Source organism: Pecten maximus, chromosome 15, assembly GCF_902652985.1.
Source record: "Pecten maximus chromosome 15, xPecMax1.1, whole genome shotgun sequence".
NCBI lineage: Eukaryota > Metazoa > Mollusca > Bivalvia > Pectinida > Pectinidae > Pecten > Pecten maximus.
The window spans coordinates 12880785-12905006 of record NC_047029.1 but is presented as its reverse complement, the minus strand read 5'-3'; the positions used below and the strand labels follow the sequence as shown (position 1 = coordinate 12905006).

The following is a 24222-nucleotide window of genomic DNA, read 5'->3' as shown; positions in this document are numbered from 1 at the left end:
ATTGACACTGTACCAATCTGTACAGTAGACATTAACACTATACCAATCTGTACAGTAGACATTAACACTGTACCAATCTGTACAGTAGACATTAAAACTGTACCAATCTGTACAGTAGACATTAACACTATACCAATCTGTACAGTAGACATTAACACTGTACCAATCTGTACAGTAGACATTAACACTATACCAATCTGTACAGTAGACATTAACACTGTACCAATCTGTACAGTAGACATTAACACTGTACCAATCTGTACAGTAGACATTAACACTATACCAATCTGTACAGTAGACATTGACACTGTACCAATCTGTACAGTAGACATTAACACTATACCAATCTGTACAGTAGACATTGACACTGTACCAATCTGTACAGTAGACATTAACACTGTACCAATCTGTACAGTAGACATTGACACTATACCAATCTGTACAGTAGACATTAACACTGTACCAATCTGTACAGTAGACATTAACACTATACCAATCTGTACAGTAGACATTAACACTATACCAATCTGTACAGTAGACATTGACACTGTACCAATCTGTACAGTAGACATTAACACTGTACCAATCTGTACAGTAGACATTAACACTGTACCAATCTGTACAGTAGACATTGACACTATACCAATCTGTACAGTAGACATTAACACTATACCAATCTGTACAGTAGACATTAACACTGTACCAATCTGTACAGTAGACATTAACACTATACCAATCTGTACAGTAGACATTAACACTATACCAATCTGTACAGTAGACATTAACACAACACTATACCAATCTGTACAGTAGGCATTAACACTATACCAATCTGTACAGTAGACATTGACACTATACCAATCTGTACAGTAGACATTAACACAACACTATACCAATCTGTACAGTAGACATTAACACTATACCAATCTGTACAGTAGACATTGACACTGTACCAATCTGTACAGTAGACATTAACACTGTACCAATCTGTACAGTAGACATTAACACTATACCAATCTGTACAGTAGACAACAACACTATACCAATCTATACAGTAGACATTAACACTATACCAATCTGTACAGTAGACATTAACACAACACTATACCAATCTGTACAGTAGACATTAACACTATACCAATCTGTACAGTAGACATTGACACTGTACCAATCTGTACAGTAGACATTAACACTATACCAATCTGTACAGTAGACATTAACACTATACCAATCTGTACAGTAGACATTAACACTATACCAATCTGTACAGTAGACATTAACACTATACCAATCTGTACAGTAGACATTAACACTGTACCAATCTGTACAGTAGACATTAACACTGTACCAATCTGTACAGTAGACATTAACACTGTACCAATCTGTACAGTAGACATTAACACTATACCAATCTGTACAGTAGACATTAACACTATACCAATCTGTACAGTAGACATTAACACTATACCAATCTGTACAGTAGACATTGACACTGTACCAATCTGTACAGTAGACATTAACACTGTACCAATCTGTACAGTAGACATTGACACTGTACCAATCTGTACAGTAGACATTAACACTATACCAATCTGTACAGTAGACATTAACACTATACCAATCTGTACAGTAGACATTAACACTATACCAATCTGTACAGTAGACATTGACACTGTACCAATCTGTACAGTAGACATTAACACTATACCAATCTGTACAGTAGACATTGACACTGTACCAATCTGTACAGTAGACATTAACACTATACCAATCTGTACAGTAGACATTGACACTGTACCAATCTGTACAGTAGACATTAACACTATACCAATCTGTACAGTAGGCATTGACACTGTACCAATCTGTACAGTAGACATTAACACCATACCAATCTGTACAGTAGACATTAACACTATACCAATCTGTACAGTAGACATTAACACTATACCAATCTGTACAGTAGACATTGACACTGTACCAATCTGTACAGTAGACACTGACACTGTACCAATCTGTACAGTAGACATTGACACTATACCAATCTGTACAGTAGACATTAACACTGTACCAATCTGTACAGTAGACATTAACACTGTACCAATCTGTACAGTAGACATTGATACTGTACCAATCTGTACAGTAGACATTAACACTATACCAATCTGTACAGTAGACATTAACACTATACCAATCTGTACAGTAGACATTAACACAACACTATACCAATCTGTACAGTAGGCATTAACACTATACCAATCTGTACAGTAGACATTAACACTGTACCAATCTGTACAGTAGACATTAACACTATACCAATCTGTACAGTAGACATTAACACTATACCAATCTGTACAGTAGACATTAACACTGTACCAATCTGTACAGTAGACATTAACACTATACCAATCTGTACAGTAGGCATTAACACTATACCAATCTGTACAGTAGACATTGACACTATACCAATCTGTACAGTAGACATTGACACTATACCAATCTGTACAGTAGACATTGACACTGTACCAATCTGTACAGTAGACATTAACACTATACCAATCTGTACAGTAGACATTAACACTGTACCAATCTGTACAGTAGACATTAACACTATACCAATCTGTACAGTAGACATTGACACTGTACCAATCTGTACAGTAGACATTGACACTGTACCAATCTGTACAGTAGACATTAACACTGTACCAATCTGTACAGTAGACATTAACACTATACCAATCTATACTGTTGAAATTGACTAGATTTCATAAGATTTTGACGAGGACACACATGCTAACTGCCAGATCTATCACAGAGGAGTTGATTGTTTGAGCAATCTCAGCTGTAACACACCAGATCAGGTAGGTGATGAATTTATCACAAATGTGTTGAGTGAGCTATCATAGATTTCATATTAGAATCATTCAATTGAGAATATTAAGCTTGATATACATATATGTACCACGAATAACAATGATTGTCATTAATACGCACGGAAACATTTTCACAGGATACATACTGTTTTAGAGATTATTTATCACATGTCTTAAATACTGTTTTAGAAATTTTATATCACATATCTTAAATACTGTTTTAGAAATTTTATATCACATATCTTAAATACTGTTTTAGAAATTATATATCACATATCTTAAATACTGTTTTAGAAATTATATATCACATATCTTAAATACTGTTTTAAAGACTGTATATCACACACACTGTGTCTTAAGTGCAAACAATGCATAAGTCATTCTTAAGTAAAAGGAAGTAAAAAGAGATATTTTGAATGATATAATTTTTGTCAAATATTTCAGAAAAGTTAAAGGAAGAATAAGTCAGCTCCCAAAACAATGTCTAAATATCTCCATATAATGTCTAAACATGTCTTCACATATTGTCTAAACCTGTCTCCACATAATGTCTAAACCTGTCTCCACATGATGTCTAAACATGTCTCCACATGATGCTAACATAAAGATAAGATACACCAGAGCCTTCATTGCCCAGTATTATATTACTACTGATATAATAAATAGATTGCACATGGTACAGGTTTACAATCTAATTAAAATCTAGATGGTCATTATCACTACGTTACATGAACATCTAACAACATCCCATCAGGGGTCACGTCAGGGTGACCTTTTGGATTAGCCAATCAAATGACTACTTCCAGAATCTTGGAAGTGAATTTTATATGTCCGAGTTAGCATAACTAGAGTGCATAGCTTGTATAATCTGTCAATTTGTTTCAAGTCATTTCATCCCATACAGCATATAGCTATATACTGTGCCGAAATGGTTTGCTTCAGATGTATGCTGTGACGAAATAGTTTGCTTCGATGACATCGACAAAATGCCAATTCGCCCTGAAAGTGAAATACACACATCTCAAAGGCCATCAGAACGTGACCTCTTGTGGGATGTTGTTAGATGTTCATGTAACGTAGTGATAATGACCATCTAGATTTTAATTAGATTGTACAGGTTTACATTCTACAACAAACAGTTAAAACCTAGATTCCCACTCTGCCATTCAAACTAAGGCCTACAAGCAGAAATACCTTTGAGCTTTGAAGTTGAACTATGGTAAAAAGACATTAGAAAAAAATATACTACAAAATTATATTTCAATAATAATTTAAACAAAAACAGTCAAGAATATATTGATAATTTATATATACAAATAGATCTATCACAATGCACCATATTTATATGAATATAATTATGCAAACCAAACACTAAATCACTACATTTACCCTGTATAGTCCACTTCAGTCATTGAACACACTATAGGAATCAGATGATATATACCTTTAACACTTGTGTACTATGTAGGTCGACAAGTACAATCTATACGGCCTCATTATAGTACTTATCTACAAATATCTTTAATTTGAACTAGAACTATAATCTTGAGGATAACTAATACACCCCCATCTCCCATCCCATGGTAGCTTTTAATGTTTTTAAATGGATTGTAACCCTTTAATCGATGTCCCAGGAAGACAATTTAAGGTTTATCAAATCAGAGGCTTTTATTTGATTACAATATATATTGCAAGTATATACATGTAGATGGCAACCCATTTCTTTCAAAAATGGTACCATAGTAACTGCCATCCCTTAAATTCTTTAAATACCAATTATCTTCGACTTAGTTGGCAAATTTCCCTTTTTCAAATTTGAAAAAAAAAATCCATCAAAGGGATTGAAGAGTTATGGCCCTTTGTACTAAAAACCAGTTTATAGCGACCAAGTTACACAGTTTTTTAAACCAAAATGTATTTTGACCAACAAGAGTCCAGGAGTGTGTTGCCATGGTAATATGTAAAATCACAGGCTTAAAATGTTTTGAGGTGTATAATAAATTATATTAATTATTCATAAAATGATATCATTAAAGTAAATGACATCATTAAATGAATTTTGACTTAATCAATTAATGATATCACTTATTCCCCGAAAAAAGTCACATAAAAAAAATTAACTCTATGATCATATTAAATTGAATTAGTGATATCATTAATTTTTTATTTATATCACTTTTTTGAATGAATTTATGATATAACTTAACATGCATGTACTCTACATTATGTACTTAACAGATAAAGTATTCCAAACTAGTGATATCTTCAAAGAATTAACTCAATTTAAATTCACTTTCAACAGACACTGTTTGGACTTTAATTATTGAAACTTCTTCAAATCCAAATTCAGTATAATAGTTCATGTGAAAAAAACATCCAAACAACCAAACTTGTTAACAATGAAGCAATTCACAATTAACATTAATCATACAAGTTTTTCTGAATATAAATTCTCCAATTTATTTACAATTTAAAAATGTTTCACACCTTCCTGTTTTGGACTTCACAACATAAAGTAAGCTGGAGTCTGTAACATATATGAACAATTTATGCTAATAAAATTTCATATATTAAGTTAATTAGAAATATGGTTTTATCAAAATATTGAAAATTGATTCTATAGAATACCACTGCTCCTCTCTCATTTCTCCAGAATTTGTTGGATTTAATTAATAACCATCATATATACTGATATCATTATTTGAATAAGTAATATCATTATTGATTTATTTGAATTCAAATTGAATTACATGTATATGAATAAGCGCTATCATACAAGTATACTGCTCGGCAAAAAATGAAAAGGAATGAACAGAAGTTTAGTTTCTGATTCTAATTCTATAATGATCAACATTTTAAAAGAAAAAATGAAATTTCTAATATTGGCAATATATTTCCTTATCTCAATGCCTTCAGTACAATAAAATATTAAGTTAATTAACAACTGTTTTAATTAGTTTCATACAATTTTCAGTATGCAGTGACATGTTCCACATTAATTACATGAGATCTCTGAGTGTCAGATTACTAAATGCATTTCCCTCTAAAGCAAGGTCGTTATTTTGTCGTCTGAGGTCCGCCTTCTTCTTGCGAGTTTTAGTTTGACGTAGAGCTAGATGTTCGCCAAACTGTCGTCTTGGGTTGCGTGGAGGGCGCCCCCTTGTGCCAGCACTCCGATCTTCTGGGGATTGACCGTCTGGACTGTTGCCGACATACAAGTCTTTATAATGCTGTAAATACAACATTAAACTTGAGTTGAAATAAATCTGAGTATAAATGAGAAGTTGTATTTGAGATCTTAAAGGTGTGTTTACATTACCAAGAGTCACCACACTCCTACATACCTGCAGTCGATTTAGGATAGCCGTCTCGTCGTCTGTAGGACCTGGCTCCGCTCGATCTCGGCTCCGTGAACGATTACTGCCTGATGCTGCGCTTTGTCCACGATCTTCCGAGATAAAGCTCAACATGTATTCTATGTCTGAACACCAAACAAGGAAAAGGAAAAAAGAGAAAGAAACAAAAGCATGCAGTTAGACTCAGCGAAAAAGCATCTAGCAGTTAGACTAAAATAAAAAGCACCATGCAGTTAGACTAAAATAAAAAGCACCATGCAGTTAGACTAGAATAAAAAGTATCATGCAGTTAGACTAAAATTAAAAGCACCATGCAGTTAGACTAAAATAAAAGCACCATGCAGTTAGACTAGAATAAAAAGTATCATGCAGTTAGACTAAAATTAAAAGCATCATGCAGTTAGACTAAAATAAAAAGCATCATGCAGTTAGACTAAAATAAAAAGCATCATGCAGTTCGACTAAAATACTGGTAAAAAGCATCATGCAGTTAGACTAAAATGAAAAGCATCATGCAGTCAGACTAAAATGAAAAGAATCATGCAGTTAGACTAAAGCGAAAAGAATCATGCACTTAGACTAAAATGAAAAGCATCATGCAGTCAGACTAAAATGAACTGAAGAAACCCAGGTTATTGCAACGAAATGTAAGGCTATTTTATGTGTCAATCCATGTTTAAATGGTCTTTTTCTATTGATGATGATGTAACCTTGACCTTTACATTTGACCTAACCACCTTGACCTTTATTAAAAGGTCTCTTGCTAAACTCTGAACAGCTTTGCTTCATAATATCATAGCAAAATATGAACAACTTGAAAAATAAAACAAAACAAATCACCACTTTGACTTTTGACCAACATATATCTGATGCTGGTGACTAGCCATTTGTCATGTAGTTTCTGTTTCAAGTCTGAATAAACTCCAAACAAAAAATCAATAAGTTCAGAAAGCTATGGAATTTGACCACTGTGGCCTTGATCTTTTATCTGATGACTATGACCATTGGTCAAGTGGTTTCCTGTTCAATCCTAAACCACTGTGCTTCAGACCTCAGTGAATCCTTCACCTGGTGACCTAGATATTTATTTATGTGACTTTTACATTTTTTCATCATATGATATATGTATGAATTAACAAGTAAAGCAATCACTGATCAAATTTTATTTTAGCAAATGATCATGACATCTTGACCTTGGGGTCAGATATCTGAAACAGGACCTCATCTGAGATATTACAGTTCTTGTACATAAAGTATATGTAATCTAGCATGCAGTGTACATATAAATGTAGTTAGGTTAAGATATACTGTATTGTACTATGCAATTAGGTTAGGATAACAAAATTTCTCTCAGCAATGAATACAGCACCACACAGTCAATTGCAAGATATAAACCACAATTCATCTAGGCTAGGATATAAAGTAGTTCAGAGAGTATATAGTGACCAGAGACACAGAGTAGTTTAGAGAGTATATAGTGACCAGAGACACAGAGTAGTTTAGAGAGTATATAGTGACCAGAGACACAAAGTAGTTTAGAGAGTATATAGTGACCAGAGACACAAAGTAGTTTAGAGAGTATATATGGACCAGAGACACAAAGTAGTTTAGAGAGTATATAGTGACCAGAGACACAGAGTAGTTTAGAGAGTATATATGGACCAGAGACACAAAGTAGTTTAGAGAGTATATATGGACCAGAGACACAAAGTAGTTTAGAGAGTATATAGTGACCAGAGACACAAAGTAGTTTAGAGAGTATATAGTGACCAGAGACACAAAGTAGTTTAGAGAGTATATAGTGACCAGAGACACAAAGTAGTTTAGAGAGTATATAGTGACCAGAAACACAGAGTAGTTTAGAGAGTATATAGTGACCAGAAACACAGAGTAGTTCAGAGAGTATATAGTGACCAGAGACACAAAGTAGTTTAGAGAGTATATATGGACCAGAGACACAAAGTAGTTTAGAGAGTATATAGTGACCAGAGACACAAAGTAGTTTAGAGAGTATATAGTGACCAGAGACACAAAGTAGTTTAGAGAGTATATAGTGACCAGAGACACAAAGTAGTTTAGAGAGTATATAGTGACCAGAGACACAAAGTAGTTTAGAGAGTATATAGTGACCAGAGACACAAAGTAGTTTAGAGAGTATATAGTGACCAGAGACACAAAGTAGTTTAGAGAGTATATAGTGACCAGAGACACAAAGTAGTTTAGAGAGTATATAGTGACCAGAAACACAAAGTAGTTTAGAGAGTATATAGTGACCAGAAACACAAAGTAGTTTAGAGAGTATATAGTGACCAGAGACACAAAGTAGTTTAGAGAGTATATAGTGACCAGAGACACAAAGTAGTTTAGAGAGTATATAGTGACCAGAGACACAAAGTAGTTAAGAGAGTATATAGTGACCAGAGACACAAAGTAGTTTAGAGAGTATATAGTGACCAGAGACACAAAGTAGTTTAGAGAGTATATATGGACCAGAAATATAAAATAATGAGAAAGGATTGACAAAAAGTACAAGGCAAAGAGAGGGCAATGGCCGATCAGAACATATCATTGGAGTACACAGATGTAAAACTCAGCTAGATCTTATAATATACCTAACTAACTTCTGAATCTTTGATGTTTTCTTTATCTGAACTGTTATATAAAGACCAGCCATATATTAAGACAATGTTCTTTCTCTCCCCTGGGGGGCATTCATAGAGTCTTATACTACATGTACTTAAGATATTTAATTGTATGTTCTATTTTAGTTGGTCATTAATAATTGTACTATCATCATGGCCATGGTCCATACCTGCTTGTCTGCCCCGGGATCTAATGCTTGGCTGACCTTCGCTGACCACACTTCCTCCAGCACTACTCTCACCATTGGGGGAAGATGTACCATTTATGAATGACCTCTGTGACCCCGATACTGATCTGACATCTGGTGTTGACCTCACAGAGGTCATGACAATGGAACCTGAGTCAGCCTGTGCTTCAGCCTCTTGGTGTCGATGCCTCTGGAACGGTCTGTGATGATTTAGAGAGATAGAACTGTTGAGGGAAACTGTCTCTTGATCAGACTCTCCAATGGTAGGATAGTCTGGTAACTCATGTTCCTGATCCGACTCAATCAGGGGAGGTAAATCTCGCACAAACGGCGACCTGAGGTCCGTACTACTGAGCATACAGTTACGGATACTATGGACTCGCTGTGGTGTGGATGGAAGACTGCGATTCAGGTCTCCCATGATCTCGTCTTCGTCTGGAGTGTTCAGCATGGCAAGGTGGTTCATAATTGTCCTCTGAGTAGGGGTCATAGGACCCATGGCATCGTCAACATACTGTTCCTGGGGTACCACTGGCATAGAATGAATGTCAAATTGAGGACTTTTCTTTTCCTTCACTGTTCTGGTCTCCTTCTGTTTTGGCCTTTGACTTTTGATTGCAAGTTTTTTATTCAGGGTTGAGCGTCGGGCCTGGGCACGTCCGAGGAGACGGTTGCCAGGGAGATCCTCAGCTGGAGTTGTATCACTATGACTGCCACCAGAGGCCCCTTCAGAACTGAAATGTTTTAGGATCATTATAAATTTGGTTTGTTTTTGTTTAACGTCCTATTAACAGCCAGGGTCATTATAAAACACTTAATGGTAGAAAAATATAAACTATACGTGATAAGACTTAATTTGTACAAATAATATTTACACACTGAAAAATAAATATCATTAAGTATAATTGCAACTTTTAATTCAATAAATTTTATTACCTTACAGGACAACTTCCATTTTTCCCATGGATTAAACTTGTGATGACAAATGACATATCTATTATGTTCTGCCAGTCTCAAGCATGAAATGACAGATTCTGTAATAGTTATAATGTATTATCAGTTTCAAAGACATTCCCAAACAGCTTAGTGACATCATCCAAAATCATTCTCCCCCTCCCCCTGATGTTATCCCTTTAATCTTTCATTCTCCCCCTCCCACTGACATTATCCCTTTAATCCTTCATTCTCCCCCTCCCACTGACGTTATCCCTTTAATCGTTCATTCTCCCCCTCCCACTGACGTTATCCCTTTAATCGTTCATTCTCCCCCTCCCACTGACATTATCCCTTTAATCACTCATTCTCCCCCTCCCACTGACGTTATCACTTTAATCGTTCATTCGCCCCCTCCCACTGACGTTATCCCTTTAATCGTTCATTCTCCCCCTCCCACTGACATTATCTCTTTAATCCTTCATTCTCCCCCTCCCCTTGACGTTATCCCTTTAATCGTTCATTCTCCCCCCTCCCCTTGACGTTATCCCTTTAATCGTTCATTCTCCCCCTCCCACTGACGTTATCCCTTTAATCATTCATTCTCCCCCTCCCCTTGACGTTATCCCTTTAATCGTTCATTCTCCCCCTCCCACTGACATTATCCCTTTAATCGTTCATTCTCCCCCTCCCCTTGACGCTATCCCTTTAATTGTTCATTCTCCCCCTTCCCTTGACGCTATCCCTTTAATCGTTCATTCTCCCCCTCCCCTTGACGTTATCCCTTTAATCGTTCATTCTCCCCCTTCCCTTGACGCTATCCCTTTAATCGTTCATTCTCCCCCTCCCACTGACATTATCCCTTTAATCATTCATTCTCCCCCTCCCACTGACATTATCCCTTTAATCGTTCATTCTCCCCCTCCCACTGATGTTATCCCTTTAATCGTTCATTCTCCCCCCTCCCACTGACATTATCTCTTTAATCCTTCATTCTCCCCCTCCCACTGACGTTATCCCTTTAATCGTTCATTCTCCCCCTCCCACTGACATTATCCCTTTAATCCTTCATTCTCCCCTCCCCTTGACGTTATCCCTTTAATCCTTCATTCTCCCCCTCCCCTTGACGTTATCCCTTTAATCGTTCATTCTCCCCCTCCCACTGACGTTATCCCTTTAATCACTCATTCTCCCCCTCCCACTGACATTATCCCTTTAATCCTTCATTCTCCCCCTCCCCTTGACGTTATCCCTTTAATCCTTCATTCTCCCCCTCCCACTGATGTTATCCCTTTAATCCTTCATTCTCCCCCTCCCCTTGACGTTATCCCTTTAATCCTTCATTCTCCCCCTCCCACTGATGTTATCCCTTTAATCCTTCATTCTCCCCCTCCCCTTGACGTTATCCCTTTAATCCTTCATTCTCCCCCTCCCACTGACATTATCCCTTTAATCCTTCATTCTCCCCCTCCCACTGACGTTATTCCTTTAATCCTTCATTCTCCCCCTCCCCTTGACGTTATCCCTTTAATCGTTCATTCTCCCCCTCCCACTGACATTATCCCTTTAATCACTCATTCTCCCCCTCCCCTTGACGTTATCCCTTTAATCCTTCATTCTCCCCCTCCCCTTGACGTTATCCCTTTAATCCTTCATTCTCTCCCTCCCCTTGACGTTATCCCTTTAATCCTTCATTCTCCCACTCCCACTGACATTATCCCTTTAATCATTCATTCTCCCCCTCCCCTTGACGTTATCCCTTTAATCATTCATTCTCCCCCTCCCCTTGACGTTATCCCTTTAATCGTTCATTCTCCCCCTCCCACTGACGTTATCCCTTTAATCACTCATTCTCCCCCTCCCACTGACGTTATCCCTTTAAATCCTTCATTCTCCCCCTCCCCTTGACGTTATCCCTTTAATCCTTCATTCTCCCCCTCCCACTGACGTTATCCCTTTAATCCTTCATTCTCCCCCTCCCACTGACGTTATCCCTTTAATCGTTCATTCTCCCACTCCCACTGACGTTATCCCTTTAATCCTTCATTCTCCCCCTCCCACTGACGTTATCCCTTTAATCGTTCATTCTCCCCCTCCCCTTGACGTTATCCCTTTAATCCTTCATTCTCCCCCTCCCACTGACGTTATCCCTTTAATCCTTCATTCTCCCCCTCCCCTTGACGTTATCCCTTTAATCCTTCATTCTCCCCCTCCCACTGACGTTATCCCTTTAATCGTTCATTCTCCCCCTCCCACTGACATTATCCCTTTAATCACTCATGCTCCCCCTCCCACTGACGTTATCCCTTTAATCCTTCATTCTCCCCCTCCCACTGACGTTATCCCTTTAATCCTTCATTCTCCCCCTCCCACTGACGTTATCCCTTTAATCATTCATTCTCCCCCTCCCCTTGACGTTATCCCTTTAATAACTCATTCTCCCCCTCCCACTGACGTTATCCCTTTAATCATTCATTCTCCCCCTCCCCTTGACGTTATCCCTTTAATCACTCATTCTCCCCCTCCCACTGACGTTATCCCTTTAATAACTCATTCTCCCCCTCCCACTGACGTTATCCCTTTAATCCTTCATTCTCCCCCTCCCCTTGACGTTATCCCTTTAATCGTTCATTCTCCCCCTCCCACTGACGTTATCCCTTTAATCACTCATTCTCCCCCTCACACTGACGTTATCCCTTTAATCTTTCATTCTCCCCCTCCCACTGATGTTATCCCTTTAATAACTCATTCTACCCCTCACACTGACGTTATCCCTTTAATAACTCTCCCTCAAACCTTCAGTACTCTTTTAAGCCGTGCCCTAGCTCCCCTGTATCCACACTGACCATTGCCCCTATGTGTACCTGTTACCAAGGCTCACACCGCTTAGTGTGAAGCTGGATCGTAGAGGGTTCACATTTCTATTGTCGGAGCCATGTATAGGTTTATGCTGTGGTTGTGTACCAGGGAGGCGGCGTCCAAACCCACGGAGAGCACTTTCCCGAGCAGCTGATTCTTCCGTCTGTCGAACAATTCCAACTCCAGGCACCTCTAGGACTAGTTCATTTTTTGATGACTGGCCATTTTCTTTGGGATGTCTGGGTGCTCTAAGAATAGTTGAATGCGGTACTTATGACAAGTAATATGGATTAGTTAACACGTCATCAATACTATCAGTAGCTAGAAACTCTAACGGAATCTATTACATAGTTACAGAATATATAACATAGTTACATAATGTATTACATAATTACAGAATATATTACATAGTTACATAATGTATTACATAATTACAGAATATATTACTACATGTAGTTACTTACATTATGTATTACATAGTTACATAATTTTTACATAGTTACATTACCTATTAAATAGTTACAAAATATATTCCATAGTTACACAATCTATTACATAGTTACACAATATATTATACATACATGTATATGTAGTTACAGAATTTTTTACATAGTTACTGAAAGAAGCTTACATCATCAAAATATAAATTGAATGCTACATGTATACAATGAGTATGCTATCAATATCTATGTATTATAAATTTTCAAACATGCACATTACTAGATAGGTACCTGGTCCGCTGTTCTGTCTCATCCATCTGGGCAGAAATTGGGTCCCAGACAGATTGGCCATCCACAGGACATGTGGAATGAGAGTGGAGCAGCCAGTTGTCTATACAGTCCCGGTGGAACTGTAGCAATCACAAGCAATATGATGATTTTATATAATGCTTAAGTACTTATAGGAACTTATGGTATATACAGTTTAATCCCTTCTAATATTCCTGTATGATTATTATAGATATTTGTTTATCACATAACTGGCCGTATCATAAATATTGTAAGAACTCCATTGTGATGTCATATTTAATATGTGACGTCGTTTGATTGTCTGGTTAGTTGTAAATGTCCAATCCAATCTGGATTTCGCCGGGCATATATAGATACGAAAATTTGAAATTTTTTGCTTATACATTATTGTATTTTCATGTGATAAATAGAATCTTACAATCGTGGCTATATCATATGAAAATTATTGAACTAGATGAATAATTTGATATGCCACTTGCCAAAAGGCTCATGGCATAATTATTAAATTATTGAACTTGTTTAATTAATTCCATATGACTTAGCCACAAGTGTAACATCCTCGAAGTATGTGTATTACTGCACCTGGGAGTAAATATTACCTTGTGTTTACAGCGAGGTAGCTTCCTCACGAATTGTCCGACCTGGTATCCTCGCAGACACACCCTACACTGTATCCCCGGGGCCAGCAGCGCACCATTCTCTCTAACTTTCTCTAGGGGAAACGAGTTAATTACACTCTCAGGAATGTCACTCTGTTGGGTGGAGGTGTTGCTGAACAAAAAATATACCTCTGTTTCAATCGGAATTACTATAAGTATCACTGTTGTACTGTAAAAACAGTGTTTTTGACTAAGACTTTTAGTCAGTGTTCCACTGTATAGCTACAGTGTCTTTGACTAAGACTTGTAGTCAGTGTTCCACTGTGTAGCTACAGTGTCTTTGACTAAGACTTGTAGTCAGTGTTCCACAGTATAGCTACAGTGTCTTTGACTAAGACTTGTAGTCAGTGTTCCACTGTGTAGCTACAGTGTCTTTGACTAAGACTTGTAGTCAGTGTTCTATGTATAGCTACAGTGTCTTTGACTAAGACTTGTAGTCAGTGTTATACTGTATAGCTATAGTGTCTTTGACTAAGACTTGTAGTCAGTGTTCCACTGTATAGCTACAGTGTATTTGACTAAGACTTGTAGTCAGTGTTCTATGTATAGCTATAGTGTCTTTGACTAAGACTTGTAGTCAGTGTTCCACTGTATAGCTACAGTGTATTTGACTAAGACTTGTAGTCAGTGTTCTATGTATAGCTATAGTGTCTTTGACTAAGACTTGTAGTCAGTGTTATACTGTATAGCTATAGTGTCTTTGACTAAGACTTGTAGTCAGTGTTCCACTGTATACATAGAGTTTGGTTTGTTTTTGTTTAACGTCCTATTAACAGCCAGGGTCATTAAAGGACGTGCCAGGTTTTGGAGGTGGAGGAAAGCTGGAGAAAAACCACCGGCCTACTGTCAGTACCTGGCAACTGCCCCACGTAGGTTTCGAACTCGCAACCCATGAGTGGAGGGCTAGTGTTAAAGTATCAGGACACCTTACCCACTCGGCCACCGCAGCCCCCGTATACATAGAGAATACATGGTCAGTGTCTTAAAATATAAGCTGTAATTTGGGGAGGGTGAAGAAAGACAAAAGTGGCGAGCCTTGGCGAGCCACTTTTGTCTTTCTGTCCTGAGCCAAAAATACAGCTTAAATTTTAAGACACTGACCATGTATTCTATTTATCCTGCAACAGACATAAAAATAATCATCAGAAATAATCATTTTGAAGTGAAACAGTGTCAAAAATGACAGAAATATGTTCCCCTTTTCAACGTAGTTTCACTTTGAAGTAGGTCAGTCGAACCGACGCACGTGCTATGATTCCAAAATACATGTACAGCTGTTTTCAGTCACTGTCGCATACAGCAAAAATGTATATGGTGGGTGTATTCCGACAATGCGGTGGCAGTTGCAGGATAAATGTAGCTACAGTATCTTTGACTAAGACTTGTAGTCAGTGTTCCACTGTAATACATTTTTGTTTGTAGTGTCTTTGACTAAGACTTGTAGTCAGTGAGTGTTACTATATCACATTTTATATTTACTTGTCAAGCTGCATGAGGAGGTCATAATCATTTTCGGAGATTTCACGGTTCGCTAGACTCTGCGCTACAGCCTGGGGAAGCACTGCTCCATACATCCTCTGTGCTGACTTCCAATGCTGGTTACGCTTCTGTTAAAGAGAAGAATTATCTTAAGTAATTAAATGAACAAAGGAATGTCAATCACCAGAATGATATAAAGTGTCTATTACATTATGTAACAGTAAATAGATGTACACTATAATTAGAGGATATTCTAAACATTACACATTTAATACATCACTACAGTAAAACCTCCATATAACGAACTCACAGGGATCATGCAATTTTTTTCGCTATATGCAAATTTCGTAATATACATTTCAACATTCAGAGGTGTGTAATCGTAGCATATAGTGCTGCTTATCCGTGTACATGTTTTTATTATTGTACTCAATGTACTCGGCGGAATATGTCAAATTCAATACAAATATCCTTTTTCTTTCGTTTGGTATCAACAGCATTCAGAATTTGAATCTTTGTCTCTAATGTGATAGCTTTCCGCTTCCGAGGTGTATCCATGTCGGTAAAAAACAACACTGACTACCAGATACCCGTTTACAATGTGTGTTTAATGAAATAAATATGAACACTGTTCAGAAGATAAGTGTTGACGAGTTGTGTATACTTATGGGTACTTATTAAATCACCCGTCACGGGCCTCCTACTTTTCCGATCATTGCCTTACGAACACACCCGAGAAGTGCCGAGTACGTAACATCCGGTGAAAAATCACTTGTGGGACCACAAAATATGTTCGTTAAAAACAAATTTTCGCTACAGGCAATTTCTTATCAAGCATATTTATTTGGTAAGAACAAAGAAGGAGATTGCCGGGGGTAATTATTTTGTTCGTAATAAGCGAATTTTCGTATCAAACAGGTTCGTAATAGACAGGTTTTACTGTATACATTTAATTTATTATTATACAATAATCCATTATTTTATATTATTATACATTTGATACATCATTATACATTATTATATAATTATACATCATTTTACATTGATATGCAGTAATACATCATCATACATTTAATACATCATTTTACATTATTATACAAAAATACATCATTATACTTTTAATACATTTAATATAAGCAATCAAAATATGGTAAAGACCAACATACTCACATGGCGGTACTCAAATGGATGCTGAGTGTGAGTTGCAGTATTAAAGCAGGTCTGGCACAGATGAAAGTTGACACACACACGGCACCTGTAACATACAAACTATACACCTGTAACAGGTAAACTCTACACACCTGTATCATATATACTACACACCTGTATCATATATACTACACACCTGTATCACATATACTACACACCTGTTACATTATACTACACATCTGTATCACATATACTACACACCTGTATCACATATACTACACACCTCTAACATATACTACACACCTGTAACATATACACACAAAAACCTGTAGTGTAGACAATTTAAATACAAATCCTCCTCCACAAACACCTGTATACATTTATATAGTGTAGGTAATATACAACTGCAGTATTAATTCCAAAGACATCTTAATTATTCATGTATTTTCCTAAATTACAGAATAAAATATATAGGATATGTAATGGAAGCATACAAACCTGTAACATTTCCCTTCTATTGGTGATATATGACAACTCTGACAATCTGTCCCAAGATGGCGGTCCATTCTGCCTCCCTGGGGAGCCCCAATGGCATTCCGGCTTTCCTGTTTGAGCAGTTCCAAGGGTCCAAAATCCTCGCGACAAAAAGGGCATTTGATGACGGTATCACCCGAGGACTTCTGATGATCAGCCCAGACCTTCATACATTTGATATGGATACTGTTTCCACACCCAAATCTGTGATTGTATAAAGTTAATTAGCATATATTATTAAGGTGAATGATTGGTTTTGTGAAACATGCTTAAAATTAAATATCATAATATTCTTGTAAACTTTTCGTAAATGGTTGACTTAGTGAAACCAGCCAAAGGTATCTTACAAAAATAAACTTAAGGGTAACCCAGTACTTACTGTTACAATCGTTGAAAACAATTGAGTTTTTAACTCCAGGCAAAGGAACTTCAAGATCACAATAGAATTGAGAACAACATACAGCTTTTTCAGTCCTATACAGTATGTGTAATTGAACAGCCTTATTTAAATATATTTAAAAAAAAAAAAAAAAAAAAAACACATTTTGTTTACAAGTAAGGATTTTATATGACAATTTTTATAAAAGAATGACTACTTATGTTCTTATGTAAGTCGTACACATCATCAATCACCATACCTTTAGTATAATATAGTAACACGACATGCAGAAAAAAGTCCAGCTTAAAACATTACCTAATATTTCTCATTTGATTTTTTAAATCACACCTACACACAAACATCAGACATCTATACTACGATCACATTCACTCACTTGCAGAATGTTACAGGTAGATGTTTAGACAGGAGTTCATCCTGGCATATAGGACAAACATCATCGTCACCGATTGGTCGCTGTTGTAGTGCCTCCTTTCCACCTCCTGTGGCACCATTGCCACCAGACTGCGCCCTCTGCCACCGTGGCCCCTGTGGTTGCTGCCGCTGCTGCTTTGCGGCGTGGCCATGAAGGATACCGTTGATTTCTCGCTCCACCAGACCAAGCTGCCAGGTTACTGAAACAGGAGAAAAAAATTATGTTTACAACGATCAGCCACAGGCATGATAGGAGATCACGAAAAAAACAAAGATGAATTCAAGAGAATTTTTGACAGTCACATGCATGGATGAAAATTTGTGAACCCGGCCTTTGAGACAGCTATGTTGCTCTGATATGGAGGTATTTAAATTACTATTATTATATATTATTATTATCTGATTAAAGTGAACAAGAATGTTTTGATTCTATGGACTATATTTTATAACTACTACCAGTAACTGAAATGTCATGAGGTGTATATAATTATTCATCAATCAATTTGTTTGTTTATTGGGTTTATCGCACAATGAACAGCCAGAGTCACTTAATTTGTGGCATGACTCCTTGCCTTGTAGCAGCTGGTAGCTATCTTAATGCCATTTAATAGTTTTGCATTATCCAAGCTACCTTATTCTGGTTGTTTTTGTCTATAGAAGTTGTATTTCTAGAGCTTTTCATCTGAATAAGCTTCAAAGACACTGAATATATATTTTTTTGTTTCTGATTTATTACTCTTTGACCTGATAACTATCACATGGTCACAAGTAAACTTTGCCAGATAAAGATTTCCTTATGATCATTATAATTTTTTTTTTGAAAATATCAAAAACCTGTTGAGAATTACAACACACATACACCACAAACGGTCCTGTAACACTTACTGGAATCGTTCTGTGGCACTCTAAACTTCTTCAGCAACAGCCAACAGATGTGTTTACACAAGTCTCGATCCTTCTTAAACTGAGGGCAGGTACACGTGTGTGGGTCTCCCAAGTATGCCTGCATTTAAAGTATAAAATCAACATAAACTTGTGAAGTTTTAGAACAATTTTTGGTTTGTTTGGTTTGTTTTGTTTAACGTCCTATTAACAGCCAGGGTCACTTAAGGATGTGCCAGGTTTTTGAAGTGGAGGAAAGCCGGACTACCCGGAGAAAAACCACTGGCCTACGGTCAGAACTTGGCAACTGCCCCACGTAGGTTTTGAACTCCCAACCCAGAGGTGGAGGGCTAGTGATAAAGTGTCGAGACGCTTAATTTAAACACCCAGCCACCGCAGCCCTGTTTTACAACAATTATTGTGAAAATGTTATATCGACTTACATCAAACAAGTTGGCCTGGCTGTAAGAGCAGACAAGGTCTTAATGTAAGAGGAAAACAAAAGAATACGGAAAAAATCTCTATGATCAGTAAGGAGAACATACACTTGTGACTTTAATTTACACGTGGGAGGTAATTTTATTCATTTTGGCCAGTCATGGCCAACCATCTTTTGATGTAGATCAAATAGTTTCCTTAGATATTACAAATGCATGCCCAACTGAGGGTAGATTTTTAAGTTGACAAGTTTGTAGATTTTTCGACCACTAAAGAATCTTTTCCTAAGGAATGAGTTCCCCTTTTTCTCAAATACCTGTACTTCACAAGATAATCTTGTGGTTGCTAGTGATGGGATTAAACCATCTCACATGGGGTAGGGATCAAAAGACAACAGTGAGGTATGTGTTATTAAGTACACTACTCACATTAGAGCAACACCATCATTTTATGTAGAGTTTAGCCATTCCACACATTGATAACATCTTCAATTTTGACACACATTAATGACGCGATAAAAATTTTCACAACATCTAAGAATTTGTTACTATTTTTTTGAGTAGGAGGGAAATGTAATCAAACATGGGCCTGTATCATGGACAGGGATATCTCAACCCTCATGCAAGGGTTTGGCTATAACCCGCACTCAGCAAGACAATAATTCACTCCTCGTATTCTGTATTTGTCAGTGTAAAGTTGAGACTTGAATACCTTAAAAGGTTTTGGCTCGCCCTCCTCCTGAAGCAGAAATCCTGTTGGGCCAGTCTCTCGCAGGATATACATGGTGGCATTGAGGGCTTCAGTTTGACGCCAGTTCACAAGATCATTACAGGTCCGTCGCCATGCCACACTCCGCGACATCCTGCCTGAAAACATTTCGACATACAATTTTAATACCAACATCAGTATATTATTAGCTACTTATAATGTTAAACTCAATACTGCATGTTGATCTTGAGAATTAATTGACATTTCTATAATGAAATTTTGGTTGTATGATAACTTTTAAGGCAATGCCACAGCATATACAATGTATACTTTAAATATAACCTATATTGGGACATTCAAATTGGCGAAATTGGTGATTCAAGTCCATAGTACTTAATGTGGAAATGATATACAGAAACTGAAATGCATAAACACAATCAATATTAGGGAAAGCTTTTAATATGCAAAAAGCTCTGAAATACAATGACCACTAAAATATGTACATTTATAGTAAATACATAGAAAAAAGTGTGATTTAAAGGGTTGCCAATATTGGATATCCATGACAACAGTGTGTCCATGGGGATGGGGACAGATCAGTTATAATGACTTTTTAATGTAAAGTAATACAGTAAAGGATTACTAGGTAACTTAATTGAGTTTAATTTATTAAATAATAAATAGAAATCTGCATAATATAAGAAAAGTTGTAAGGAATGCATGTTGATAATATACTGATTGCCTGAAAAACTTAAATCTCATGTAATAACTCTCTTTCTGAGTCTCCCTGATCAGCAACTCTCTCTCCCAGAGATTTTCATCTGTGGCTTTAGGATTGGAGACTGCTGAAGGAGGGATTAGTGAAGCAGAGCTGATCATGAACTGAGCTGAACACCTGGTGACGGGAACTGATCATGAACTGAGCTGAACACCTAGTGACAGGTACTGATCATGAACTGAGCTGAACACCTGGTGACGGGAACTGATCATGAACTGAGCTGAACACCTGGTGACGGGAACTGATCATGAACTGAGCTGAACACCTGGTGATGGGAACTGGTTTGACTGGTCATGGTCTTGTCTTCAATGCATTAATTTTTCCTGTCCAAGCTCTTAGTTCAGAATATTATTTTATGTGAATGAAAAAGTGGAGAGCATCTATATGTCACATTACCAGCTCAGGGAACTGCCCTTAATCCTAGTGGTAGGATGTCTGCTAGGAGAGTGATAGGTAGCTATAGTTTAAAGAATTGGCATAGGCAGCTAGGGCATTTTAATTTTCATTACTCCTTCCTTTAACAAATTTGGTGCCTTTAACCACTGCAAGAGTAACTTGAGAAGCTATAGGAGATTGAGAGGCCTATTTGGAACTAAACTTGATGAGATTTAATGATAGCATTGGTTCCTTCTAAGGAACCTCTTCACTTCATTCATGTTACCATTATAATATGAAGCTAAAGAACCTAGGTTGTGGTTGTCTTTGTGAAAGATCGAGTAGTGTAAAGGTGGAGAGAATATAGGCCACCTTACTAGGCCAGGCTAGCAAAATCTCCCTTGAGAGTGAGAGGTTAATCCTAGTATGCGGCCCAGTATGGATAGGGCATATTTTATCACTCCTTCCTACTACAAGTACATGAAGAAATCAAGGTGCACTTGTCCTACTGGTTGTTTTGAGGTCCCTTTGTCATAAAATTTGTACGGTCAGTTGATATCTGACAGAAAGTTGCAGTGGAATCCCCATTACACTGTATCAGTGTTTTTGTGTATAGCCATTGTGCACTTGGTTATTGTGTGTGCCGATCATCATGCATAGGCCTACAACCCAAGTTGCACAGGGGTTAAATTGGTATCTTAAAATGCATGTGTGAGAGGTTTAACTGGATACGACTGTTGCACAGACTTTCTTTTGTCCTATACCCTACATGTATCATCACTATTCCCACTCCCAGGTCATTCTCCACCATGCAATTAATATTTATGCCATCATACGATTAAACACAACACTTAAAACCCTGATAGGTCTGTGACATTATATATATATATATTAATTTATAATGATTATGTCTACAATCCATGGATATATATAACGTGTGTCATGTTAACATTTCGTATACACTGTCAAATGTATCATGTCCAGAAGCCCAAGTTTCGTCTGGCCCTGACACAAGGGCCAGAGGAAACCTGGGTTACATGTCCAGGTGGTATGTGTTGTAGGTTTCACGGATGACTAAAATGAGCCTATTCTGGTGTTGATTTGTCCTGAAACTAACCTTAGAGGCTACATTAGATTCCGAAACATTGCCATTTGGTACGGTACACTTAGTTTAACAGTGCGACTGGCAAAAACATAGGTTCCAAGAAAATCATGGAGTACTGCAACATTTATCAATTTCCATGCTACGAAAATGGTCGTCTGGGGTGAAAACGCTGATAAATACATATTATATACATATCTTAAAAGAATCTGTTACAAAATGTATAGCGTTACATATCTAGCATCGACAGTAAACAGAGATCGGATAAAAAATCAAGAGTGACGATATCCAACATTGTCTCATCGGAATGTGATTTCTGAGAGAACATATCGGTTTTACAGAAAAAATTCTGATGACATATCCTAGTCTGAGATTTTAACGCCTGTGTGTACCTTATATTTCAAAAAAAATGTAGAATGACCATGTTTGCACTTACCTCTCTGATTTAAACTTTCAGCAAGTGCACGTTAGGACGCCATGTTGTTTATAGCCTCGATTTCATGTCACTATGCAGGATATGTTACTTAGCATGAGGAGTCACGGTCTTGAATCGAACGGGATACGTGGGAATAGTACATGTGTTAGTCTTGTCAGCTGCAAAGACCGTAAGGTCTAAATATAGAGGATGTACACACATGAATGAATACAATTTAAATGGGGCGACCCGATTTGGTATACATAGTTCAAAGTAGAAGTAGGGATAATATCCTGATGGAACTTCATGATCATATATTTTGATACAGATATTAAATACGGAAATACTTCCTTTTGTATCCCACCCAATTATTTCAGTGGGCGTGTATATAAAATCAGCCCCTGTGAGGGGAAAATATTTACGGTCTAATGAATCACATTAAATATATGAAAGGACAATTATAATGACTCTACAAATGAAATTATTGAACTAAACACTTAAGTTGATAACTCGCATAATAATTCACTAGATCAGAGACTTCTATACTAAATTAGTATATAGGTCTCTGACAAGATACACGTATATCATTGTCATCATTGACAAATTGACTGATATCTAAACAAAGGCTGCGAATAAATATGTCCCTTTCAAATAAAACTGTAACTCCCAAAAGAGGAGAATAGAACGAAAACCCTGGATGGATATAATGACTGTTTGCGTATAAGAAAGAAGTAAAAAAATCTGGGAAGGAAAATCTTCTAATTCCGAAATAATTCAACATTAAGGCACTTTTTTTTTAAATTACTGCGGCAAAACGTGAATACAACAAATTACGAAAGAAACCGAAAACAGTCTTTCATGACACGATAAATAACAAAATAAACTCGCTTAACCTAGCAAATTCTAAACAATTTTGGAATAGTATTAAAAAGATATAAAGTAACAAAGTCTGAAGGATCAACAGAACTTGGTATTACAGATATTTTAAAACGTTATTAATCATTTTTACCTCAAAATATGATGTACTATAACTAAAACATGTCTATGAATATCGATAACTTTGAACTTATTAAAGCCAATCCCTCGGATTTTCCGTTCACACGTAAAGAAAAAAAAGAAAAACTGGTATCTCAAAACTTAAAACGATATGAGTGCTGGCACTGAATTAATTCTAAACGATAAAATATTCTTGTACTGTTGCTTAGAGAGGAATTTAATAAATTATTATCAAATGACAAAATACCAGATTAGCGGAACCTATCACCAATCACTGCTCTGGAGTGGCAACTCTAATG

General features: G+C 36.9%; 1 protein-coding gene across 2 annotated transcripts; it reads right to left on the bottom strand.

The window, feature by feature from the left end:
• Nucleotides 1-4326: 4326 nt before the first annotated feature.
• On the bottom strand, nt 4327-23007 carry LOC117344164. 2 transcript variants are annotated; one of them, XM_033906818.1, is made up of 13 exons: nt 22949-23007; nt 20261-20415; nt 19115-19232; nt 18192-18429; nt 17383-17622; nt 16906-16990; nt 15736-15863; nt 14197-14368; nt 13580-13698; nt 12854-13096; nt 9039-9790; nt 6215-6351; nt 4327-6100 (listed from the first exon to the last, which is right to left on the bottom strand). In XM_033906818.1, exons 2-13 carry the CDS (start codon nt 20408-20410, stop codon nt 5870-5872), a joined length of 2613 nt encoding a protein of 870 aa, XP_033762709.1. In that variant the 5' UTR covers nt 20411-20415; nt 22949-23007; the 3' UTR covers nt 4327-5869. The 2 variants fall into 2 exon arrangements, with proteins under 2 accessions (XP_033762709.1, XP_033762710.1); XM_033906819.1 differs by having other exon boundaries at nt 6215-6318.
• Nucleotides 23008-24222: the final 1215 nt, after the last annotated feature.